The sequence below is a fragment of the Podarcis gaigeae genome (genome assembly GCF_964106915.1).
Source record: "Podarcis gaigeae genome assembly, chromosome: 6".
Taxonomy (NCBI): domain Eukaryota; kingdom Metazoa; phylum Chordata; class Lepidosauria; order Squamata; family Lacertidae; genus Podarcis; species Podarcis gaigeae.
This window is the reverse complement of record NC_139682.1, coordinates 56,539,931-56,567,720: the sequence shown is the minus strand read 5'-3', so window position 1 is coordinate 56,567,720 and position 27,790 is coordinate 56,539,931. Positions and strand designations below refer to the sequence as shown.

The 27,790-nt window shown below is 40.4% G+C and overlaps 1 protein-coding gene across 3 annotated transcripts in view; it reads left to right on the top strand.

Moving 5' to 3' along the window:
- The window catches only part of LRP8 (LDL receptor related protein 8), a 188,296-nt gene that overhangs the window by 103,180 nt on the left and 57,326 nt on the right, over nucleotides 1-27,790 (top strand). For 2 of the 3 annotated variants that reach the window (XM_083742609.1, XM_083742608.1), the window contains exon 3: nucleotides 10,094-10,216. In XM_083742609.1, the coding sequence (XP_083598735.1) occupies nucleotides 10,094-10,216 (123 nt within the window). Of the gene's footprint in view, nucleotides 1-7,441; nucleotides 7,794-10,093; nucleotides 10,217-27,790 lie in introns of those variants that run through there. The other variant, XM_083742610.1, reaches the window with a different exon arrangement.

The window sequence follows — 27,790 nt, the reverse complement described above, 5'->3', positions numbered from 1 at the left end:
TTTATTTTAGTATGTGAACCAGTTCACACACCCATCAGCATATTTGTAAAGTGAGGGGTTTTTTGTTCCAGTGTGCATCACTTTGAATTTACTCTCTGCATTTATGTGTGATAAAATTACTTTATTAATCTTTGCACAGAAATTGTGTAAGGTGGGACTATTAACATACTGTTTTGCTGAGGGCTGTAATGTAAATCCTTAAGCGACTCTGATTATTCAAGTTATTGCATGAGCACGAAAAACCAAGGAAACCAGCACTTTGTGTTAGAATATTAATAGACATTTGCTTGGCATCGTTCCACTGTAACAGGCTTGGGTTGGAAGGGAAACCTGCTGTTCGATTTGCAACTGATGTTGGCTTTGGAAAGGTTTATTAAAATAGCTTTTATATTTAATTCAGCCAGCTTTATTGGCGATCAGGTTAGGTCAAGTCCAAAGTGAAGTGTATCCTCATGAATAAACGGAACAGTATTATACTTCCAAATCTTTGTTCTTTATTGTATATGGTCAAGTTACGAGAGATGTCTGTCTTCATCTTGGTGTTCTTCATGTTGCATTTTATGTGTACAATTTCCATTCATTGGAAAGCCTTCCTACTGCAGATAGTTGCCATCATTAGCATCCATTGCAGGTGCTTCTTTTCCTTTTCTTTTAAAAACATAACCCTTTGCCTTATTTTAACTCAACACAAACATTTTAAGTTAATTGTCTACATTCATGAGCACTTAAGTGTTCGATTTTGCTTAAATGGAAAACTTGGATTGTATAAAGTTTGAATATGCTATGCAAAATAGACTTGAGGGATACAAGCAGTTTTATGGTTGCATTGTTTGCTACTGCTTTGAACGGTGGCAAATTCCTGTAATACTTGTGGTTATCAGATTTGCACCTCTTGCATTGCGAATTCAGGATTCTCTTACTTTCACCGTGAGAATGTGGCAATTGTTAACAGCTTAATTTTTGAATTGCTTTAAAAATGTAATCCTTTTGTTAATGGAGTTGTGAATTACTAACAAACATTATGATTCAATTTAAGGTGACTGCATAGTGTATAAAGGTATTTCACAATGCCGTGAAATTTTAAAAAGCAAAAAAAAACTCAGGCACAGTAAGGATTTTTTTCTTTTCTTTTGCAAAGCAGAGTGATCAGGGCACATTGCTGCACATTTAATTTCCTATTCCATAGATTAGCCCAACAACTCATTTCCCAGTCGGCTGCTAGCAACAGATTTGGCTCATAACTCTAATAATGCCTTTTCTTGATAGTTCCAGACTGCTTTCTCGTTGCACACAAGCATCTGGGAAAAGAAACAAGCATTTCTGTATACGTTTGTAAATAATACATTATTACACGTCTTGTTTCCTTCAGATGAGAGAACAGGCTGAACTTTTAGTGCATCCATATGGTGAGTTCCAGTGTAGTGCAAGGGGGCACTCATCCATGGAATGGAATTTCTCGCTCCTCTCTTCCTCCCTGCTGGCCCCCTCCCATGCATTACCAGTTTTGGGGGGTTCACGGGGGTGGAGGGCGGAGAATAGAAACAGGAAGTCCTGTTGCACAGTTGGATTTCTGCTCCATACAGTCCCACTTTCCCTTAAGACATCCCTCTTTTCATTGGAGAAATGTTGAACAGTGTCCCCTGACATGGCTCTTGTCTTTTGCACTGGCCTGAATTGGCACAAGCAGAAGCTCCTCTTGACATGGAAGTACCTATCAAATGTGTATGCAAAATGTGTGTTCCAACTCAGAAAAAAAGGGTAATAAGCCCTGGGCATTTTGTGTATTGAATTCAATTCCCATGGATTTATCCAATCATTTACAAGGCATATGTTAAAGTCTGGCATGCACATTTTGCCTGGGGACACACAAATATTTGAGTATGCAGAGACTGGCATATTAATTCAGAGGTCTTGTCGACCTGCTGCAATATTTTTATGCCTTTGGGAACAAGATGAGCAGACCTTTTAAAATCAAGTGTGTAAACTCAATTTATCCTGCAAGCTGGGCTTTTATTGAACAGAGCAAATCTCAAAGTTGGGCTTAAATAGTTGCTGAGCAGGAATTCTTGTCGTTTCCAAAATTTCAGACTGGACACAGACAGTGCAACAGAAGATGCTAAACTGAAGGCAGCTGTCATCTGCCGGCTTGAAACCTGCTGAGTTTACAGTCAGATGACACTGCTATTTTCCAATTTGAGGCTTTATGAAGATGCAGCTTTTGTACATCTCACAAACCTTGTCACAGACCTTTGTCTACATCATAGGTCTCCTGCTAACAAGGTGTTTGCAAGTATGCACTCAGTGATACTGTATATTCTCTCAGCCATGGCCCTTTATGAAAATGTTCCAGGAGACTGGATGAGTATTTCTAGTGAGGTGCTACAGAGCACTATATTATCCCTAATTCTATTTGACATCTATATTGGGTGTGGTCAGCAGGAGATTTGGAACTAGATGTAATTATTACATTGATGATATCCAGCGCTCTTTCTCTCTAACATCTGGATCAGAAATGGATGAAAAGGCCATGGACCAGTGTCTGGATGCAAGCAAATAAACTGAATCTGAATTCTGGCAAGACAGGGACTCTATGGTAGAGTGGTTCCCAGGTCTAGGAAATTGCCTGCCAGGGATGGGGTTGCACTCTACCTGAAGGAGCAGATGGAGGTGCTCTTTGATCCAGCTCTATCAGTGGACCCACAGGTGTCGTCAGTGACTAGGAGTGCTTTGTTTTACCAACTTTGGCTGATAAAGACAGCTGTGACTGTTTCTTGGCTGAAATAGCTTGACAACAGATGTCTGTGCATTGGTAACCTCAAAGCTGGATTCCTGCAATGTGCTGTATGTACAGTGTGCTGTATACTTGAGGTTGGTCCAGAGTCTGCAGCTAATGCAGAATGTGGCCCCTAGTTTGCTTGTGGGTGCAAACTAACACCAGCATATCACACCTTGGTTAGAGAATTTAGGCTTGCTGCCAATCTGCTACTGGGCCAAGTTCAAGGTTTTGATACTAATAGATAAAGTCCTACACCACTCAGAATCTGGTTATTTGAGAGATAGCTGTATGTTTTATATAGGCAGTAGGTAGGCACCTGAATTTTGCAGGTGAGGCACCGTGTGTTCTACCAGTGCCTGGGCTTGGTAATGGAGCAGGAAACTGAGAGTTAGTCCAGACAAGACAGAGATATAGTTGGTGGGTGCTTCATCTGTCAAGGCTGGTAGTATTCAACTTATCCTGAATTATTTTGCACTTATCCTAAAGGAGCAGGCTCATGGATAAGGGTGCATTGTGTGTGCTCCTAGATACAGTGGTACCTCTGGTTACGTACTTAATTCGTTCCAGAGGTCCATTCTTAACCTGAAACTGTTCTTAACTTGAAGCACCACTTTAGCTAATGGGGGCTCCTGCTGCTGCTGTGCCGCCGCTGCCTGATTTCTGTTCTCATCCTGAAGCAAAGTTCTTAACCCGAGGTACAACTGTATAGTATTGTCGCTGAGCATCCGGGGGCTTGGTGGGATGGAGCGCTTTTGTCCATTTCAGCTGCAATCCTAGGTGAACAGAGATAGTATTGCAACAGCTACCCATCCTCTGGTAACCTCCCTGTTGGATTTCTGAAATGTGCCTTCCTTACCTGCCCAGACCTCGAGAACTTTCTCAGAGGCCTGTCTCCAGGTTCCCCATCTAATGAAGTGAAGCGAATAACTGCGAAGGATAAAGCTTTTTCAGTGGCAAAATCCCAGAGAGGCTCAGCTTGTCTTCTAGTTACTAGGAGAAAAGCTTCCCGTTCCTCCCAGGCCTTCTTAATAATCCATTGATTGCTTTAGTTTTTGGACCACGTTCCCTTGGCTGGTTTTAGTGCTGGTTTTTGTTGTTTAAATCATTTTAGTGGTAGTGCCATGTGCCAATTCTAGGAAGTTTTTTGTTGGTCTTTTTGCTTTTGTAATTATTCTTCGTGTAAACTATCCTGTGAACTTGGTTGGATAAGCAGCACACAAATGTAAATAAATAAAATTCTGCCCTGATCTTTTCAGCTGCCAATTTCCTGCCTCTTTTCCTTAGGCTCTTAGCAGTTTCTCACCTTCTTATCTAACGGCAGTGGCACCTGGTTTTGTGACCCATTTCCCAGACCCTCAGACTGCCATCACCACAAATCTCTTTCCTTACCTGTTGACATTGTTTACGTCCTTCTTTGGATCATGCCTGGAATCTGATCTTTCAATTTCTGCAAACATAACCCATGTCTGATTGCAACAGAACTGTTACAGCTTGCAGGATTTGGCATTGCCTTGTTGAATGATCCCGTAAAAACCAGAGCAGATGGCTGCCTTTAAAGCAGCCGTTTATATAGTGTAGTACCCTTTCTCTTTTATCTTCTCCTTGCATTTAAATCATTAAACAAAAAGAACTGCCCTTCCCCGGCAATTCCAAAATCACAAGCACAAAAGAACAGATTCAGCCCTTGGTAACTGTTTTGAATGGCCACTGAAATGCTCATTGGAGAAGATTAATTTACATTTGATGGGTGTTTGAAATTGCCTTGTGGGCTAAAATAAACAGTTGGGCTTTTTAAATAAAATAAAATAAAAATCTGTTATAATTTTGCTGTCAAAACATCTATAGAATGCTTGTACCAGGATGCACTTTCTCTTTGTCTCTAAGAATTGCTTTTCCTGTACAATATTCAATAGTCATTGATCAAGAGGGACTGTACAGATGCTGGCTGATCTTGAGGGTAACCAATTTGGTAATACTTTGTAAGACAGGGAAGCTCAAATTTCTCTTTTCCAGGAACAACAAAGCCAAACTGAGCAGGGTTGTGTTTTGTGGGGGGGGGGGGGGTTGCACCTGTTTCCTGACAAGGGATTTAACAGGGAAGGAGTGGTAAGTGGGGTGACTATCTCTAGCAACCCATCCAATGCATGGCTCTGACTCTGGCAGGCTGATGACATTCTTGAAGAGGCACCATCTGCTTACCAGCATGGCTGGCAGCTGAAAAAAACAAACAAACTCATTACACCTGTAGTAAAAGGTAAACTGATCTGACAATTGCATTTGTAGACCCCTGTCAATTACTGGGTATATAGTGGTTTTAGCCAATGAGATGGCAGGGTGGGGGGAGTTGGCGGAGGAAAGGAATTGCAGCTTGGCAGGAGTAGGTGAGAGAAAGAAAGGTTATTATACAGCTTATATTTTTCCATGAAGCTAACTTGTTTTTTCCATAATAAAAAAAATCCTTCCAGTAGCACCTTAGAGACCAACTAAGTTTGTTGTTGGCACGAGCTTTCGTGTGCATTCACACTTCTTCAGTTTTTTCCATGTTACCTTTCTGTTCTATGTGAGGAAATATTGGGGAAGTCTGTGATGTACATTTCCTTGGATAAATCAACTGAGATAAATCAATTTTCATATACAATTTAATATTCAGCATTCCTGGTGTTTAAAATGTTTAAACTGGCAACTGTGAAAAAGCTCATTATGATGCACAGATAAGAAATGGATAAACATAAATGGAATTTTATCTTCCTTTTTTTTTAAAAAAAAGTCAGCTGCAATTAGAAGTCCATCGCATCGTTAGAAATAAGTCATATTGATGCAATGGGGCATACCGCCAGGTAAATGTGTTCAGAATTGCAAATTTTCAATAAATATACATTTTTAAAAATGTACAGCAAAAATCAAGACAAAAGAATTCAGTTCAAGCCAAGTGTATAAAACTACCTGGGTGCCAGTCCCTGCTGCTGTCTCTCACTCCTGCTTGTGCAGCCCACCTTCATTTGGGAAAGCGGAGACTTTGAGCTCTTCAATCTGGTGGAGGAGGTCCTGAAAAACTTCTACTCCTGGTGGTTGGGCAGTAGTGAACAATGTTATAGTTAATTGCTGTAGCTTGTCTTTGCTTGCCCTACCCCAAAAGGCCAATACATATGAGAACTGTCCCTGGATTAAGTGACTTTTCTTCTTTAAGTTCTCAAAGTTCTTAACCTAGCTGAAGGTTGTCATCTGTGCTCGCCAGTAGTTTAACTGATAATCAATCACAGTCAGTCCATCATTCAAAAAAAATAAGACTTTAAAGCCATCTTGCCCCAAAATGGCAACTAGACATTCCATTTTGGTGACTGCAACCTAGGTTTAAGAAGCCATTTGGTCCCCATCTTATATATCTGAGTTCCTAATACTATTCAAGGATGCTGTCTTACTGCCACATCAAATGTTGTCTGATCCCCAGCTCTTTGCTCTGCAAAGTTCATCTGAAAATGTTAATACATGAAATATTTGGAGTCGAGTGTGAATTTCAGGCTCTTTATTCAGCTCATAGTAGCAATGAATGAATCTTTCCCCAAAACGTCTAGCTGTATATACATTATTTACACAATGGGCCCCGTGTGATTGGCTAATTCTGGGCTGCTCCTGTAGGCCAATCAGGTTGTGGATTCCCTTCCTCCAGAAGCCTGATTGGCTGCTCCTGCAGGCCAATCAGGTTGCTGACTCACTTCGTCCAGGAGCCTGATTGGCTGTTCCTGCAGACCAATCAGGTTGCTGATTCACTTTCACCTGGAGCTGGATTGGGTGGCTTCTGCGGACGAATCCGACTGCTTCATTCTGGATCCTATTGTTCTAGGATTCAGCTCAGTACATAACATACAGGTTATCTTTATTTCAAACAGCAGTCATTAGAAACTTGTTTGAGTAGCAAAGGAATCTCTCTGGTTCTTTCCTAGCTGAATTGGTTTCCACACAGTTTAGGGAAATGATGATTACAAAGGATTAATAGCTTCTAATCTCATGCATTGTGTTGCACTCTTGAGCAGCAGAAACAGGCTCAACAGCAACAAATAGTAGCAGCGGGAGGGGAGCCACCCTTCTGCCATTAGCATCGTTGCTGCTAACCTAGATGAGCAGGCAAGTCGTTCTCCCCCCACCCTCAGTTCCCATCTATATAATGGGAGGTCTCAGTCGCCTCCCTCACAGCTTTATTATGAGGATGACATAATTATGGCAAAGTAATTCAAATACAAATTAGTGACATGGAAATGTGATAAACAGTAAAAATAATAATAATGAAGAAATGGCCCACGAGTATAGTTTTGCCACGGGCCTACACTTTCCCCCGAGGAGCGTTATATTTAGTGATTTGGTAGCAAATGAATTGCCTGTGTGAAATCTTCCAAGGTTAATCATATTCAGCGGCATTTGTTTAAATATATTTGTTTTAATTAAGAGAAAGGATTTGCACGCTGGGGGTGTGTTCACATTTCAAGATCCCTGAACTCTGTTGCGGTAGGAATAATTACAGCCCGGGAGTTTTATGTGTCTCTGCAGTGTCCTTTTGAGATATTTAGATGGCTTCTGTTGAGATGAAAGACCGTATGGATTTCTTTTCCTCTATTAATCTGGCACAGAATACCAGACCTCCTGGGTCAGTTTGCTTACCAGCAGTGTTTGTCCCTGCAGTTTAATCTGCAGATGTTGGCTTGGCACATATGACATTGCAGAGGAGAAGATGCTTCAGCTTGCCTGGTTATGGGGATGCACATCAAGCATATTAACATCTTCCAAAAGCCACCTTGTGGTTCATTGTCAACAATGTATTTCTTCTCACCTTTTGTGATTTCTCATAATAAATTAGTTGTGCTTCCAAAAAAACAGTGCCAAGGGAACAAAGCAATCAGTGACACCATCTGCTGCCAGCAGGTTTGTGTGTTGAAGGAGCTGCATATCTCCATCACTCAGGAATGTTGACGGACCCTGATGCTGGCAGCAGTCCCTTGCTTCAAAGCCACAGGCCTGGGCTTGTGTGAGTAGATCAGCGGGGAAATGGCTTTGTCAGACTAAGGTGAATAAATAGGTTTGGCAGTGGCAGGCTGGAAGCAGACATAACGGGCCCCTTGGGTGCAATGTTACTATCATAAGTTAGATGCTTAAGGCTGAAGCAGATCAAACAAAATGTGAAAAATTACTGGCCGCATACTTTATGAAGGCCATTAGACTTTAATGCTGTACTATCTAAATTCTTTTGATCTTTCCCTAAGAAGAAACTTTTGATCCTGAACATGGGAGTCCATTCAAAGGCAGGCGTGTGAGTGTACAATCTGAGAGCTATACAACCGTTTTTCAATAAATGCTAAGCCAACTCTATCCTTAACTCCGGAATTTAAGATACAGCCTGCAGTGTATCTTAACACAGGTCAAGAGGGAGAATACCAATACCTGCAATTTTATTTTATTTTTGTATTTCCTTGTGTGCTGAAATTTCCCGTTGTCTAACTTAGCAGACAATTTATATCACCATGCGCATAATGTCTGGAGATACCTTCACAACCGAGTTTATATTGGCTGTCTGCTCAAAGTGGGCTTCTTTAAAATGATGTAAGTTGGATATGGCTCATATTGCTGTCCAGTTTCAAAATCAGTGCCGGCACAAAGTTAAGCATTATGCACCATCTGTTTCTGTACAAAGACTCTGTAGCACCTGGAGCAGTCTGCACCAAGGTGTTATTTGATAATCCCTGGAATACAAAAAAATAAAAACGAAATGAAAGGATGCAATTCAGCAAACATCACTCATGGACATTGAAGTTTAGATTCTAATTTTTCTTCAGATGCCCTAAGTACTCAGCTGCCTGGATTATGCCACTTTAGCTCTTCTGTGATGTTGAAATAATTAAGCCAATAGCAGCTAGAGGGTCTGTGACACTACTTTCTGCAGAGCAGTTCAGCCAATGGCATCAAGAGGGAGCAGATACTGAGACCAAGTAGAAAATGCTGTGAGAACAAGGAAGTGAATCTACAGGAGAATGAAACTTGCAGACCATCATACCGATGGACCGTTAGCTAAATTGTTCTGTATTAGTACAGAGCCATTATTGGTGTCACTGAAGTAAATACCTGCTATTGTCAACTCATAATTCATATGTTGTATGCAAGGGAAAACAAATATACTTTGTTCTTATAGAATGCCTGTCTGAGTAGATTATGTTTATGTTTGATGAGGCTTTACAGCATTTATTTTTGGGATGCCACAGCAAGGAAACTGCATGTTTTATGAATCAGAAAATTAATGCTCCCATCACAGACCCTTTTTCACCTGCATGTCCGCCTCTCTGTTGACATACTATTCCTTTACAGCTTGTCAGTTGACTTTGGTATAACAAAATTAATATTTTACCAAGTGGGCCAGTGATCATTCTTCATCCTACGTACCATATTTGTGCCTCTCTCTGTTTTTCTAGTGGTTTTACTGTTCATGCCTCAAGTGGTGGGCTTTGGCAAGGCATGGCAACAACTCTTTCAGTCCCAAAGCTGCATTAATGTTGAGTGTTTGCATCAGGATAGAGAGACTTAATCTCTGTCTTCAGCTATTGTTAAGCTCATGTTCACCAGATCATTCACTCAGGCGTGTCTGTGCAACAAATATAAACTACTTGAAAATTCTAGGAACTGTAATTCTTTGCAAGAGCTGAGAGACTTTTATCATAACATCTCAGTACCCAGTTCCAAAGTATAAGGACGCTTCAGGAATTAGGTATCTTGTGTGAGTGTGTGAATGCTGTTATGATCTCACCTGATCCAGTCTCGCAGGATAAATGTTTCACTTGGAATGCAGGTTCTGCCCTAGGGCTGGGTGATATATTGTCCAAAACCATTTTGAAGTGCATATTGTGATATCAGTTTCATAATTTTTGACCTGGCAATATATTGTGAATCATGAGGTGTGCGTGCTATGCAAAAATCACAATGTGGGGAAAACCGTGAAGCCAGCCACGGTGGCTGAGACCATGAAAGTTAAACCAATAAGAAACTGGTTTACATTTTTAAAATTCATATTTGTATCCTGCCTTATCCTTGCAATCAGTGAGTCTTAGAGCTTTTTCATCAAAGAGGTCATTGCATGTTTGGTATGAAAGATAAAATGAGGGACAGACATCATAGGTGGTGTGTACTGTTAGTTCTCCTCAGAGTAAACCTATTGAAAATAATGGACACGACTACCTTAACATCCATTATTTTTACAGCTCTACTTTGAGAAGCACTTAGTGGAAAATAATTGTGTTGGATTGAATCCAACGGTCTAACGTTCCCTATTTCTTCTTTCAGCCAAGAAGACCTGTGCAGAAAGTGATTTCACTTGCAACAACGGCCACTGCATTCCTTCCAGGTGGAAATGTGATGGTGAAGAGGAATGCCCAGATGGATCTGATGAATCCGAAGCCTCATGCAGTGAGTACTCCTGCTAACTGGTTCTGGAACATAGCTTTATAGTTGTTTGGAAAGTGGACTGATAAACAAATAGAAATTATATATCATGTGCACATGCGTGTGAGCTCTCCCTCTCCATACTGCTGTCCTGAAAGCAATCAGTGGTGTGGTTTCATTATTATGTCTGGCTGAGGACAACAAATGATATGTTGTGTGCAAGTTAAATCTTGCCTCTTACTCAGGACTTAGCAGTTTACCTCTAGAAACTTGCAAGGCTAACCCTAAGCCTGGGGTGGGGAATATTTGGCTTGTGGGCCTGATTAAGCCTGCCAAGCCTCTCCAGTTGTCCCAACAGGTCACTTTGGCCAAGTCATGTCCACTTGCCAGGGGGCCAGGCCAAAATGCGGGGCTTTTCAGTTGGATGAATTTTATGTGATTAGCCAGTTCCTTATAACATTTTCCACTTTTATATTTTAATTATGTTTATTGTGATTTTATATTTGTTGTGCACCACTTGATGTTTTCTGTAGAGTTTAGCGGTATATAAATATATATTTTATTAAATAACTAAAAGCTTTCTCCTTTTGCTGTAGAGAATTTCATTTGAAAAATGTGATTATGGGATTCAAAATAAGGAGGATTTTATGCTCAGACATTGCTTTGCATATGCACTCAGCTAATAAAAAAACACCCCACCATTCATTGCTGACAGTTCTTTTTTCCAGAAGATTGATTGTAATTTAAATCTCCTTGGGCTTATATTGTTTCCCAAAAAGCTGTGCAAATGGAAGACTACTGATGCAAATGTTTTCCACTTCTCATGGTTAGATTGGAATTATTGGAATTTCACCAGTTCCTCTTTTATATAATTTTCATGCCCTTAAATAGTAGTACTATTGTCTAATTCCGTCATGAACCACTATGTTCAGTAGGGGTTTTTCTATAGATCTCATTAGCTTTGAGTGGCACCCTGAAAGGAAGTCAACCTCAAAAATATTTTTCAGGTTACATGTTGTCCTTTTGAAACTGTACCATATTGCATCTCTCTCCTGTTGCATTATCATAGTTCTCCAAGACAGCATGGCATTTCATGAGCTGTGCTTGCATTGGGCAGCACAAAGCAAGCAAGCTGGAGACTTCGAGTTAAGTAAAGATTGCTTGCAGGCAATAACTGACATGGAAGCCAAATGTGGCAAATTTCCCCAGCAGGATAGACTCAATTGCAAATGTGGCATTATTGTAAGTGTCAGGAAACACTCAGCTTTGCTTCAGTACCTTTTACCACATTGTTATTCTCATCCTGTGGGACAGATCATCTATTTCCCATTGATTTTAGAGAGTTATTAAACATTTACTGATACTGACTAGATGGGGATTTAATCCAAATAAAAATTGAACTTAAATATTAGGTAACACACGAGTGTAAAAGTGTGTGTTTGAATATGATTGACATACTTTTCGTTTGGGAAAACAAATTCTATGAGTGGATACTGAGCAATGTGGATATAATGGACTAGTTACTTGGGTTTCAAGGTTTGCTTCAGATCACACGTGTTTAAAGTATGGAAAAGAATAGGTTGAACGTAAAGGTAAAGGACCCCTGGTTAAGTCCAGTCAGAGGCAACTATGGGGTGCGGCACTCATCTTGTTTCAGGCTGAGGGAGCCAGTGTTTGTCCACAGACAGCTTTCCGGATCATGTGGCCAGCATGACTAAACCACTTCTGGCACAACAGAACACCGTGACCGAAGCCAGAGTGCACGGAAATGCCGTTTACCTTTCCGCCGTAGCAGTACCTATTTATCTACTTGCACTCGTGTGCTTTAGAACTGCTATGTTGGCAGAAGCTGGGACAGAGCAACGGGAGCCCACCCCATTTGAATCAATGACCTTCCAATCAGCAAGCTCAAGAGGCTCAGTGGTTTAGACTACCGCGGCACCCACTGGTTGGGCAAAACACATTCCACAATTGGTCAAAGGTTTCTCATTTTGTAAACGGCATAAGGATCTTACAATTTTAGTAGTATATGATGTTATTAATAACAGCTGCCTTGAAATGAACATGTGCAAATTTTAATCATGCCAGATGGAAGCATCAGGTAGAGAATGCTGGTGCCGTGTGTGTGTGTGTGTGTGTGTGTGTGTGTTGTGTGCATTTCCCTAATTAGGCAGCAAAGCAGAATTGTCTTAAGAAATAGGAGGCAGAGAGAGGGAAAGATAGCTGAAGATACTGAAGATGGCTCCTGCCATGGGCTTGTCACAAGAACAGGTGTGGAGGGGGAGGTGTAGGTATCAGAAAAGGAAGCATTCTGCATGATTCATTACTGGATGCCCAAACCAGCAAAACAGCTGGTTGGAAAGAGCAGGAAGTGGTTAAGTGGGCAGTGCATGTGTCCAGCTAGAGTGCAGCTGCTGACATGACTATGGGTTTGCAGCATAGAAGAAAAAGAGGCAACACAGGCCCCAGAACATTTTTTTTAAAAGGTGCTAATATGTTCCTCTCATTAACTGATAGCTAATCTCTTCAAACTACCACAACCCTGTTGGGCCTTCTGGGGACATTCTCCTGAGAACTGTTAGAAGAAACTGAATAGGCTCCAATAAGAATATGCAGTTGCCTAGTGATGACTTATTATATTTAATTTATAAGCCAATTTTATGTTAAAGATATCCAAGGTAGCAAAACAGGTGTCCTCCTCCTCTGTCCCGCTCCCTCCAACCCTGTTCATTCCCCTCTGAACGCCACCATGTGTTGCAACCTTTCTAAGTCCATTGAAGACAGTGCATTTAATTTTCAAATATATGCCATTTAAGTGTATTTCCCCAGGATGGATGCTCCTAGCAAAAGGGAAGATGGTTTGTTTGACTTTGTCAGTGTGCAGTGCAACGAGGAACGTACAATTATCCACCCTCTTTCCTCTTTATTTCGTTAGCCAACTCTGCATTGCTGCCTAATTAGGAAAGATACACGCTGCTTCCTAACAAAGCCCTCTTCTAAGCAGCCACACACAGTATCAACGTAATCATCTCAGCTGTGACATTAACATATTTATAATGCACTAGGGTTTGGTCTCTGGCTGCCTCGCTCCCTCTCAGCCAGAGTCTTCTTATTAATGCAATGCCACTCTCCCATTGGACGGGCTTAAATTAACTTAGCAGTTTCCTTCCCCAGAATTCCCTGTCTGCAAATCTCTCTAGCCTGAAGCAGCTATGTTTAGACTGCACAGTTCACTGTGAGGTCCATGAGGATTTCATTTGACCTCCGTCAGCCAGCGATGCAACTCTTCCTGTAAAGAAGATCATCCTGCGTTATAGAAAGGCTGAGCCTTCAGCTACCTGAGCATTGGCTTCAGTTATACTTGCATGCCTCTGGCTTAGTAGTCTTGCAAGAGGCTTCCATTTCACCTTGGAGCTTACAGTGCATTTTGACTCATATTATGTTCTGGTTAGAAACAGGAAAGCTGCATCGAGAGGAAAAACTTGGATATGGCTTCCAACTCCAGCTTAGCCATGGGCTTCTTGGTTGGCTCCTTCAGCAAGCCATTTCCTCCTGGCTTTAATGTGAATTTTCCAATTGCTTCATAAAGTTGCCACTGTTTCACAGCCATCCCAGCACAACAGCTCTATGCCTATCACCTTCGGTTAATTCCAGTTTGTCTACAGAGCTAACCATTGGCAATGATGGGAGTTGGCAGCAGGTTGAGGAAGGCTTCTGTAGGCAGCTTTGTGGAAGGATTTGCCACTTCATAAATAGAAACACAACTGCATTATCAAATGTGGGTAGCTTTCCCACAGAGATCCACCACATGCATCCACACTAAATCATGTGACTGCACCGTGCTTATCAGAAGGGCAGCTGTTTTTGTAACTGGTGCGATCCAGTGTGAAAATGATCGGTTCTGAACTTGAGAATCCCTTAACTTTGGCCACTGAGTCTCCTAGGGGAACCACTATCTTTTGACCTGAGTTTTTTGTCTGTAAACTGCAAATAGTAGTTGGATAAAGAAATATTGTGATCCACCAGGAGTCTTTGAGGACAGTGTAGCCTTTAAATCTATAAACCTACAACAAGTTGACTGAAGAATTGGGAGTCTTACTCTGGACAACTGAAACTAATCTGCCTCTGGTTTTTGAGGCAGTATATTTTCACATGTTTATTCATATGCACAAGGGCTAGAGATTTTACTTCACTAAAAAATGACACGTCTTCTAAATGAGTTCCATCTTACTTTAAAGAGGTAAAGATTTAAATATTGAATTGTGTTTATTTAGCCCCGAGATCTTTGTGTGTGGTCAAAAATAAAATAAAAGCTCTAGGAAATATAATATTGGCTAACGAATTGTGATAGTGCTAGTGAAAGCTCAAAATGGTAGGAAAAAAGTGAGTACAAAAGGTGAGTCCAAAGGTCTTATGTGTGCAGGTGTATACAATGAAATCCAAGGATGTGAGCTGCATACTTTCCCCATCCACTTTCCCTCTTATTACGTACACACAATGCTCTAACAGAAAACAGTAGAAATTGCTTTATGCAAATGTAATCTGAAGACCCGCAGCATAAATAGAAAGAATAGGGGGGAAATCACTATAGCCTTTCATGAATCCATATTAATTTCACTAGAGGATATAGCAGGCAACCGTTGATGAATGAGTCATCCGTCCACAGCAATCGGTTCAGTTAAGCTGCACATTTATATGAACTAATGTATTTATGTATTTAAAACATTTATAACTCACCCTTCCTTTATACCAGCCTGACCCAAATCTGGTGCCCTTCAGATGGTTTGGACCACAATTCCCATCAACTCCAGGCAGTACAGCTGTGCTAGCTGAGGCTGATTGGAAGTGCACTCTGGGTTGGGGAAGGCAGATACCATATAGAGACCAGGGTAGGGTATAGAACAAATAATAAAATAAACAACAATTAATATTAAAATGCAGTCACTCACATAGGACAGTGAAAAACAACAGAGCAGGTTAAACGGTCAGCAACCTATGAAACTAAGTTTCTGCTCGTCAGACTCTTGATTCACATAGCCTGGTATTGTCCAGTTTGAGGGTAGCCAATGTGGTGCCTTCTAGATGTTGTGGTCTCCAACTCCCATCATCCCTGACAATTTGCCTTGTTGGTTGGGGCTGGTGGGAGGCAGCGTTAAATAACATACAGTGGTACCTCGGGTTAAGAACTTAATTCATTCTGGAGGTGCGTTCTTAACCTGAAACTGTTCTTAACCTGAGGTACCACTTTAGCTAATGGGGCCTCCCGCTGCCGCCATGCCTCTGCCACGTGATTTCTGTTCTCATCCTGAAGCAAAGTTCTTAACTTGAGGTACTATTTCTGGGTTAGCGGAGTCTGTAACCTGAAGCGTCTGTAACCCAAGGTACCACTGTATTCTCTTTGATGGGAGCTGAAGTCCAACACCAGCTGCTTTGACTGGCAGCCACTCACCAAGGAACTCAGGTGGAAATCAGGGATTAAACCTAGAACTTGTCTCTTTCACTGATTATGATTTTTCATAGTTATGAGTTATGTGTTGGTCTTCAACAGTGCAAATTGTGTTTTAGCTAAAGAATGAGGTTCCCTAGGTGAACAGTCCTATGGCATGCATGCCACTTTAGTCTGCTAATGGCAGATAGTAAGACAGAATCCTCCCTGTGGAAAGGACCTAGACATAAGATTTCAAAACATAAGGGGTGAAGACTAAGCTGGAACTCTTCCTGGAGTCATCATGCAGGTCTTCTACGGGAATGATTATTTATAGATGGATAAGATTTTTAGACTACTTTTATTCAAAGGTCCCAAAGCTGTTTCCAACAATAAAAGTGCAGATTAAAACAGATATAATTTGAACAATACAGAATAGGGCAACCTAAAGCACCAGGGCAAACTAAACAACTTTTCCAGAAACCAAGGAGAACTGATAGGTCTTGACTTGATGACAGGAGGCCAGCCACAACACTGACATCTGTACTTCTAGGGGAGAAGTGTTCCTAAGCTGGGGCAAACTCGCTAAGGAGGCACTGTCTGGTGTCTAGCATGGCAAGTAATACTCATGGTGATACTGCAAGCAAGACCTCCCTCCCCAATTGATCTCAGGTTCTGGGGTCCCTGATATAGAGAAAGAGATTCCATCAGATATCCAGATTCCAAGTCAGGGCCTTATACACCTTTAACTGAGCCTAGTAGCATATAGATTTACCCTTCAGTATTTCAGCTACCCCTTTTCTCTCATACTATGCTATAGTGAAACAAAGTTTATGTTGCCCTTGCAATTCTTCCCTATGTTAGTTCTTTCTAGAGTTTGTTCATCAAATACTATGACTATAGTAGCAGTGTCAAATTTCTGTTATTCCACTAATGCATTTGAGTAGTTCATAAACAAGGACAGCAGTAAAAAGCTTGATGGGATCACTTTTATAGCTGTTATGAATCTTTCACCCATTCAAGTGAAAGGGTAGGGGATGTGAGGGCATTGGTGATTACAATTGTAGTACTATCCTATTTTTAAAGACAGAAGAGGCTTTGGGTTGTACCGAGACAAGTTTTAGGCATCAGGTTTTAAACTGACACCCCCCTCCCCCAGCAAGTTTAACATAATTGTCTCCAGAAAGGGGTGTTTATTTCATTGCTTTCAGAAGAATCCTGGCTTTGGTAGTGGCAAATGCAGAATGCTTTCAAGTAATAGATGGAAGCTTGGCATCTTCCTCTGAACAGGAGATTTAATGTGACTAGGAATGATTTTCTGTAAATCAATTAAAACTTTGGCTGCATGTACAGATCTTGATTAATGGTGCACAAGAACAGTAAGTGAATACAAAAAGTGTGTGAGTTTTAACTGGGATAGGTAAAGTTACAAGCTGTAACCAATGGCAACTTGACCTTAATGGTACTTAATGAAGAATATTCAAGAGCCAATGATCCTTTACTTGTGACTAGAGTGAAGAAGGGGTGTGTTTTTGAGTGGTCACTGCTATTGCTGCTGTGGTATCTGGTTACATTTCCAAGCTTTCAAAACTTTTATGAAATATAAAAAAAAATTGTCCAGTAGCACCTTAGAAACCAACTCAGTTTGTTCTGGGTATAACCTTTTGTGTGCATGCACCCTTCGTCAGATACCTCTAAATGCACATGAAAAGCTTATACCCAGAACAAACTGAGTTAGTCTCTAAGGTGCTACTGGACAATTTTTATTTTTAATTATTTCGACTGCATCAGGTCAGCACGGCTACCTACCTGAATCTAAAACTTTTATGCTTTGTCTTCCTGGATGGTAAGGTGAGGCGAAGACTTCTGTCATGAGAGGAGCAGGTGACAATCATCTGGTTGTCATAGGAAGCTGCTTTGATGTAGAACCCTGTTACTGATATGGAAGACAATCCAAATTACATTGGTGATGGAGACTATATAGGCGGTAGATAGGCAGCTGTGAAATGCTTTCTTTGTGTCGAACCAGTGAAAGAAACATCTACAGTGCAGAAGCAATTCTTAAAGTAAGAGTATGAGACTTCTTCTTATCCCTTCTAAGTGGATTCCCAAAAGCAAAGGAAGAAATATTTGTCCAGGATTGGTTCCCTAGAGCGTGTGTGAAAAACTGGGTAGAGGAGCATATTCCCTCCAGAGGATATGACTCTTCTTTCTTTGCATGTACTCAGTTATATAAAAGCTTGGCGTTGGTAGTGCAGTGGCACTCCTATGACTGACAACGTAATGGAATGGGCAAATCAATGTCTCATTCTTGCTGTTTAGATACATTGACTTGCTCTTTCCATTATCTTGTTGAATCCCAGATACTGATAGAGAAAGTTGGGATAGGCAGTACTGAGCTGCCCCATTAGTCACATTTCAGCCCTGTTGGCCATAGGTGCCGTCATGTGGCATATAGCCTTGGTAAGCTAAAGTGAAGCCTTTGAGGTAATGTAACATTGAATCCACAAATGTATAGCAGGATTTTTTTCCCACAGAACAGGGGTGGGCCCCAGCTCCAGCAAGTGTGATCAGTTGTCAGGAATGATGGGAGTTATAGTTAAACACCTGGAGGTCAATAATTTAGCCAACCCTGGCAAATAAATGTATGCCTTGATTATATGCAGCTTAGAGTTCAGTATTGTCTGTCATACCTACATTAGGCTTCCCTTGTTTTTGGTGGTTGTTTTTATTATGCAGTCATTGAAAAGCTAAAGGGAAAGTATTTTTCCATCAATACAAAGGAAATGCATTAACTAATACAATAGAAATGCATTAACTTTTTAATGTATTACTTTCCTGCTCCAGCAGATATCAGGCAGCCGGATAAAAATAAAATTCCCAGCCCATGAAAGGCAATTTAACTCCTGTGTTGCTGCTGATTTCATTGAGACCTGCACAATTTGCCTTCATCATTTGATCACTTAGTTTGGTTGGTTTAGTTTTATATCTGGGGACATGTTTTACAGGTAGTAATATGTAGGAAAATGAGAGAGTTGTTAGGTTGGGGTTCTCAAAAAATCCAGAAAGAACATGCTGGACACAGACTCATGGTTGGCTTCTCCTTTGCATTGCCACAGGATAAAGAACAACTGTTCTTAAGGATGCATAAGCTTTCATAGTCTTCTCTTGGTTACAGTAGCTCCTTAATCATAGAGTTAGGAAGATGCTGGGAGGTTGTGTAGTCTGCAGTGAAGATTCTCTAGCAGATGATTTTCCAGCCTCTGCTTAAGTATCACCAGAAAAGGAGAGCCTACCACCTGCCGAGGCAGTTGGTTCCATTACTGAACATCTATTATAGTTAGGAAGAGTCTCCATTTAATGTTTAGCCATAATATGCTACCCGCCAATTTCCACAGGGATAAGGACTATAGCTTAGTGGCAGAGCATCTGCCTTCCATCTAGAAGGTCCCAGGTTCATCTCTTGCCTAAAACCCTGGAGAGCTAGTGCCAAGTCACTGTAGACAGCACTGAGCTGGATGGACCAATATCTTAGACTAGGACAGCTTCCTATGTTCTTATATTCCACCCATTTGTTCTAGTCCATCCTTACTGAGCAACAGATAACGAGTCTGTTCCATCTTCTGCATGACAGCCCTTCATTTGAAGACCACTCCCATGTCCTCCCCTTAATCTTCTCTTTTACAGCCTACTACAACTTACCCAATTCTTTCAACAATTCATCATAGGATGTGGTCATCCTGGTCATGCTTCAGTTTGTCAGTGTCCTCCTTTGTGGTGTCCAGAACTGGACACAGTGCTATGTCTTTAGTCTGAGCAATTAAAAAAAAAAAGTGCTGATGTAAAGTGGAAAAGTATGGACTATTGGTAGAGTTTTTTCATGCTCTGCATTTGATGTTCTGTTCGAAGGTTTTGGGGTGCCTCAATAGAGAGGAAAGGCAATAGACAATTATAAGCTTCTATAACTGGGTGGTGCCAGAATGTGAGCTTTTGAAGGCTTTAGAATTCCTATATTTTACGCTTTATAGAAAATCTGTGTCAACAGTTTATACAAAAAGAGAGAGAACATAGCATAACGACATCCAGTCTTGACTTCAAGAGCATATTAATTATCTATTAATAGCGATGGTGTATAAAATGTATAATAGAACAATTTGCTTTTTTTTTTTCAATAAAAAATCCATAATGAAAACCTTTCCTCCCCATAATTATCCACTCATTTAATTGATGAAAAGCCATTTCCTTGCACATCTCATTACAAACCAGCAATGTAAAGAGCCTGTCTTAAAGGGATTGAAATACCGCATACTTAAAATACATTATATCCTTTTACATTATACCCTTCCCCCCACCTCCCATTTGCTGTAATTTCATATTGTATAAAAAGGAGGCTGTTGAAGAGAAATTCTAAGCCAAACAGAGTCTCCCATTCACTATCCCTCTTTCAGTGTTTACTGAGTTTAGTCTTGTTTAATTATATTTATACTTAGTTTTATGTTTTGGTATCTTTAAGACCTTTTCCTTGCAGAAGGGCTACAGTTCAAAGGACTTTGTAGTGTCCATGGATCTGTGCAGCCATTCTGTGCCTTAGCATCACAGAATCTTAAGAGATGGAAGAGAGCCAAGGGTCATCGAGTCCAACCCCCTGCAATGCAGGAATCTCAGCTAAGACATCCATGACAGCCTTTTTGCTCCAAAATCTTTGTGCTAGTACAGGCATACCTCGTCTTGTGTTCATGTTGCATCTTTTCAGCTTGCGTACACGGCAAACCCGGAAGTGTATACTTCTGGGTTTCGCCTCATGCGCAGAAGTGTTCTGCGTGCTTTGTGCATGTGCAGAAGTGCTCTATCCTGATCCGCACTTGCGCAGAAGCACCGCTCTAGTTGCAGACTTTTTGGGGTGCGAACAGCACCCCAGAACAGATTGTGTCTGCAACTAGAGATACCACTCTACTGATTTTACACGTGACAAAATAACCATGGAACTCCTAATGCCAGTACAAAAACCAACATCATATTGTGCATCATGTCGTTTTCCTGTGTAAACCATTCATTTCATTTGAAAACCCTGGTTTAAAGCAGTCATAGATGAAGACAGACAGCTGTTCTGAAATTGGTTTCATATCAAGGCATTTGTTTTCAAGCAAAGAATAGAAGTTCAAACTACTTCTGCCACATTTAGAATGTATGTCCTTATACAGCATTTTCTTTACTTAACCCAGTATGCTTTAGAAGAAAAAGATCAGTTCTTAATTCTGTGCCTATATGGTCTGTCCTATGTAACAAATGGCAGCATCATAGAATTTGAAATAAAAAATATGACTGTTGTATTATGGTACTCAGTTTTGGAACTCTGGTCCATCAAAACCAAAGTGGAGCAAGCCAACTTGCGTGACATCTGTGCAGTTCTGTAGTAGAGAAGCATTTCAGTCACTCAATGTGGTCAGAAATAGAGTCATTTCAGATACTATATGTGAATAATTTTTATCCACTTGAGTGTGAGATTGGAAGTTTGGTGGTCTCCAATAATTTAAATGTCTCATTAAAAAAATGAAATCCTATGTGGCTTTCACAAATAATTTAAATAGGCATGAACTGTAATTTCTCTCTCTCAACAACCAAGGACTGTATGTAATAAAAAGATTTTGGAGAATTTAAATATAGCTCTCCTTATGCTACTGATTTTTAATAAGCAAAGCTATATTTATAGACCTTTTGTATTATTTATAAAAACTGTACTAGTTTCAGGAATTGTAGGCATCTGCAACACAAATTGCAAGTGAAAGCAGGACTGCAATGCAAGTTCTTTATAGTTTCCTAGGGAAACCTGTTCAATTCCATCTGGATATACAAATATTTGAGGAAATGTCTAATTCTGATGGCAGGGAGATCTTGGCATTTAGCATAATGGGCCTTCCCAAATTAAGGAAATAATTGACTAGTCTTTCTATATACAAGATTAGCAAAACGTTCAGGAAGCAAGGTAAACTGTTGTCCTTCAGGAACAAGTAGATTAAAAAAACGTGATGGGGAAAGGGGGCAGGGTTATACAGGACAATAACATTCTTCAGGCTGCAAGGCAGAGGGACCTTTGGAAATAAGACATGATTTCCACAGCTCTAGAAGAGAAAAGCATAGCAGAAATGTGGGAATTGACTTGTGAAGATAGTTGAGAAATGCAGTCACATGACATATACTTAGGTGGTTATATACAGATGTCAGAAGTAATCATGCTTAATGTGTGTGTCTCTTTCCTTTTTAAAAATACTGTAATGTATTAATGTGTCTCTAGAAGCTACCACCCACTGTGCAACTTTCACACATGTTTTGCCCTGAACACACACACACCCCCTTGCATACATACCTTAGTAGATTTTAAAAAATGGTATGGAGACATACACATTAGTTGTTGGATTCATTCCTGATCATTACAGAATGAAAGCTGATGTTCTAGGACCAAGGACAGCTCCCTGGTAAAGCTGCAATCTGAATTGTTTACTGGAGCTGCATAGACATTTAATAGTCTCTCTAAATAACCTGTGGCTGATAATTTAAAATCGTGATTTTAAGTATATTATTACATATTTATCAACCAACAGAACATGATCTGAAATGCAAATTATCCCTAATTAATGTTTAATGTTTAACTTATATACTAGCTAATTTTCTCTTGCATGGTTAGGTAGAATAAGTTTACTATAACTTCTGTATTCTAAATCTACCCTGAAATATTTTCAGCTTCTAATTTATTAGATTTTCCCCCACCCCCACTATAATCAGGCCCATAGCAATAATGAAATTGAGAGTGTTGCTATAATATTAATTTGGATAGGCTTAGCCCAGTTCAACATAGATAACTAATTAATAATTTCTATCCTACTGTCTTTTGAAGCATTATAGAAGAGGACCATAACTCAGTGGTAGAACAAATGCTTTATATGCGAAAGGTCCCAGAATCAGACCCAGGCACATACAGGTGGGCTATGAAAAAACTCCTGTCAGAAAACCTGAAGAGGTGCTGCTAGTCAGTAGATTGGGATAGGGAATTTGTGGCCATCTAGATGATGGACTCCATATCATCCCTGAATACTGGCTATGCTAGTTGGGACTGATGGGAGTTGGAGCCAGCCAACACTTGGAGGTTCTTCATCCCTGGTTCAGATAATGCTGATGTTATCAGTCACTTCCTGTTTCATGTTCGAGCAGCTTCCTGTTTGAGGTAGCATACAGTAGTACCTTGGGTTAAGTACTTAATTCATTCCGGAGGTCTGTTCGTAACCTGAAACTGTTCTTAACCTGAAGCACCACTTTAGCTAATGGGGCCTCCTGCTGCCGCTGTGCCGCCGCTGCCCAATTTCTGTTCTTATCCTGAAGCAAAGTTCTTAACCTGAATTTCTGGGTTAGCGGAGTCTGTAACCTGAAGCGTATGTAACCTGAAGCGTATGTAACCCGAGGTACCACTGTACTTGAAATTGTATACAACAAACAAAGACAGGCGCTATTTCATTCCACAGCCTCTTTTCCATAATGCTTATTACTCAGTTTTTTAGAAAAAAGATCCTCCATTAGCTATGGAAAAGGGCATCTCTAGCTCTCTATGTAATATTTGCCTAGATTCTTCTTTCCTATTTTATAGATTTACTGGTGTCAAATGCTATGAAGAATAATCAGCAATAACTTTCCAGCATGTGGATTTGGACCATTTTCCCATAGAAACCACAGTCTATCAAGCAACTGTCCAGCAGTACACAGTTTGGCACAGATTGTCTCAGTCTGTCACAGTGCTTTTGATATAAGTGGATCAAGGATGGTTGCAATCTGAATCAAGGGATAAAATATAAACTGGTATTATTATTTAAATGTGCTCAGGATGTTTCTTCTCTTGGCATGATAACTTTGATTAAAATAAGCTGCTTTCGGAGTGTAATGCATTTATAGAGGATGCAGTAACATTTATATTTCTATGCAGCCTTCAAATCAGTCTGCAGCTATTGAAACACACTGCTAAGTCAGTTTTCTTCTCTTTATTTAACTTCATGGACATCATTCTAAGTGAAACACTTTATGACATCTGTGGGCAGAGTGGGAGAGGTTGGAAGGGAAAGCCAGAATTATGTAAGCAGCTTTACTATGCCTTGCCAAACGAGGTGATTTTGTTTACAAGGGGTTTCTCTTACTCACCCATAAATACAGTCATGAAGTGGAAGGGGAGGGGGAAATGCTTGTGGCTCAGTAGATATGAATTGTGTGCAGAGGTATAAATACCCCCTGGATCCTCTTTAAATGAGACTAGCCAATCCCAGCCAGCCCCCAGTAAGGTGTGCAGACAGGTTATCTGATGCGATAGCATGCTATATGTGCACCAGCATATGTTCTGCAGCAAACCTGCACATGGAAATCAGTTTGTCTGTGCAGATCAGTGGCACTGAATGAAGGACAATTGAATGTTCTTGGACAACACACCTGCAGGGCTCTTTTGCCCATTTTTTCACCCTCCCTGAAAGGTTGGAAGAAGGTTTCTTCCCTACAGTCCTGATTGCTCAGTATGAGCAAAATTTTGACATGTGTAGCCTTCTGCTGCTTTCCTTTCAGGTCAGAACAAACATGGTAATCACCTGCCCCCTGTCTGTCAAGGCACAATGTCTCTAAATACCAGGTGGAGAGAGGGCTGCTTGTGGGCAACAGGCTGGTCAGGATGCTTTTGGCCTGACCTGATCCAGCAAAGCTCTTCTCAGGTTCTTTTCCCATCCCCTTGTCTGCTTTTCCTGCTCAAGAATAGGAAAAATGGTTTTGGTGGAGTTGCCAGTTGAGCCTTGGCCACCCAACTACCAAACAAACCTGAGGCTTCATTCCAAGTTTGGAGCTAGGAGGTGGGAGGAATCACTGTACAAACTCCCAGATGACCCCTGCCCACTTCTGCAGCTTCAAAGTTGGAAGGAAGGCTGACTGTATCATGCTTGCCAGAGGGTGGTGCCACACTTGCCATTATTTGCTGAAGCATGGCTGCAAACCTGGTTCTCTAGAGGCCAGTGACATTTGGGAAATATGCTGCCTATAAGAATACAGGGATCAAATATTAGATTGAATCAAGAGTCTTATGGACAAGGATTCATTGGCTGGGTCCTTTGAGGAAATAGTATTTTGATTATTATTAATTGCATCTTGTTATATTCTTGTTAAGAAAATGCTGCTCTGTCCTGTCTGTCAGGGTGGGCCCTTCTATCACCACCTGTGGGCAGTAAACAGCATCCCCACCCCCAACCCCGATCATTGTCAGGGAAACAAAAGATACAAAAATTCAAAATTAAGAAAAGTTTCACCAGTGAAATGAAGTTTGTTCCTTCCCTTTTGATAAGAAGAGTTTGATGAAAGGTGCAGCATGAATTCTTCAAAGGCCATAATTAATTGTTATATTTAGAAATGGCTAAGCATATATTAATTATAGAGAAAATCTGAAGCAGCTGTGTCCTTGATGAACGTCAACTATTGCAGCAGTGGAAGGTTGTGCAATTAATGTCATGAATATTCATGATGAGTTTTTAGCAGGTACTAACCATTCTTAACTGTTTAGGTAGCCCACCTGTCTTAATACTTCACCACTTGGATAGGAATGTATTGTATTAACAATGTCTGACATCTATAATTCAGCCTGCGTATCTACTGTTGGCTAATTGGAATAGACTAAAGTTAGTCAGATGAATTTGAAAACCTGTCCTCCAGTTCCAGCCTCTGTTACAGAGTATAGAATCTGTTGCTCTGTGCTTAAGCAATGTGACTGGGTTGAATCCACATATGGCATGTGCCCTTTGCTCATTGAAGCATTATTCTACATCTTGCATTAGAGTTTTTTATGCTAGCAATGAAATGAAATCCAAACAGTGAAACAAAATCCAAGTATGCCTACCATATTACAGAACCTGTTATAGTTCTGCATAAAGTCTTATGCACTCTAATTATCGTCATATGTGGTCTATGGTACATATTACAATGCCTCTTTAAACAGTAAAATGTAGGAAATCTCAGTTTTGATCCAGAGATTCCCTTCTTCTGATGGAGGAAGGTAACCTTTGAAGCCAACTCAAGGAGGACACACATTAGTGTTTACAAGTAAAATAAAAATTTATAATGAAAAACAATTATAATTAATGCAAAATTTGGCATGCAAGATAAATTTCAGAGGTGTGAGTTGTATTTACAGATGTTTTCCTTAAGTGAATGACTGATGCCACTACAGTCCATACACACTGATCAGTTCATTTTCTGCTCAGTACTTTTATACAGTGTGTATGGGAGATGGGGTGTTTTTGGAACATCTAAGACCTGAGCTGGATTTCCAATTATGGCCACTAGCACAGCTACAATAAAGGCAGTAAAGTCACTGAAATGAGCTGCCATATGTCCTCATTTTCCAGGACACATCCTCTTTTTCATGGGCATGTAAAATAAGAGTTGTCATAGCGATCCATAGTTAAAAGTAGAAGTCGGCAAATGTGTCCTCTTTTTTGCTCTTCAAAATATGGCAACCCTACAAAATCAAGTAGGAGGCCTGAGTTGCTTTGAAAGAGGAAAAGCAACTGGAATGAGAAATATGGTAGACTAGACCTAATAGAACTTTGCAAAGAAGGTTGTCAGTGTGGGTTGATTCTGATGGTTTTAGTCAACATATTTTAGACTTTGTCTGAACAAGAAGCGGGGGGGGGGGGAGAATTAGGAAGAGAATTAGGTTGACTTAGGGAACTGATCTAGAAGAGCAACGAAAGCTTTAGTTCAAAGTCTACCTCAGACGACTGCTGCCATGAGGACTTTCCAGCTCTCTCCTGCCAATTCTAGGTTTGAATTGATTGATTGATTGATTGATTGATTGATTGATTGATTGATTTCCTAGCGCTGTGCTTGAGTTGATTCAGTGTAAGGGGGGATGCCTGTACCCAGCAAAAGCAAGCTCACACCTCATGGAATTTGTATACATACATATGTAAGAGACTTTTTTATAATTACATTTTGTGAATAATTATGTTCTTATGTAGCTGCATTGTTTTATACTTTCTGGATGCCCCATGATTATATTATAAAGTAGATGTGCGGGAGGCAGTGGAAGACAGGAGTGACTGGCGTGCTCTGGTCCATGGGGTCACGAAGAGTCGGACACGACTAAACAACAACAACAAAGATGTGCTCTGTGCTATAAATCAAGCACTGCTAGAAGTTGCTTCTTTTTGCTTTCCAATATATTTCTTAAAATAAAAAATGGGTGCAGTGCAAGCAAATTTTTATTCTGAAAGTGTTGCCCAGAGAAAAATGTTTGAGAACCACTGCTCTAGACACTGGATGGTGCAATTCATCTCCAGGAAGAAGAATAGAACCTGAATACAGGTGAACTGGCAGCACCGTACTTTATTCCAGCTGATGTATAAAGCTGTATGTAGCTTCTGAAATGTAAAATGATTTGACACCAGTGTGGTGTGGTGGATAGAGTAGTGGATTTGGACCAGGGATACAAGTGTTCAAATCATTGCACCCCCATGAAGTTCATTGGATAAAACTTGCTCCAGTAATAAACTCTCATCTTAACCTACCCTATAGGTTTCTTGTGGAGATAAAAATAGGCAAAACGCTATGTAAGCTCTCCTATGGAGGTGTCGCATACAAATATGATTAAAAAAAGAAAAGAAATGTACAACATGAGTTTGCAAAGAATGTCCTAAGGGTGTGCAGAAACTCCAGTCACACGAGTACCTGCAATTACCGTATCAGTTATGATAAAACAATTTTTTTGTTCATTAAATGCTTTATGTACTTGAGAGCTTGTCCCTGTCCTCAAACCATCACTTAAGTCAATTAGCTGACTGAAGGATTCCTCTGCCCTTCTCCATGTGATGCTTCCTTTGATCATATGAGCTCCTCTAAGCCACATTCCCAGTATACTTAACTTACTCAAAAGCATGCTTCATATAGGCAGCTTTCTGGCTCTAATAATTACCTCAAAGTATCCCCAACTTTTCCAAAACAATTAGATTCAACCTTTAGTTCAAAGTCTACCTCAGGCGACTGCTGTTTTTTCTTTTCTTTCCTTAATTCCTTGGGTAATCCCTTAAGGCAGGTTTGACTGAACAATTAAAAGCTTTAGAATATGAGGCTTATGGGTCTAATTTGATTGAACAAAAGCAAGAAAT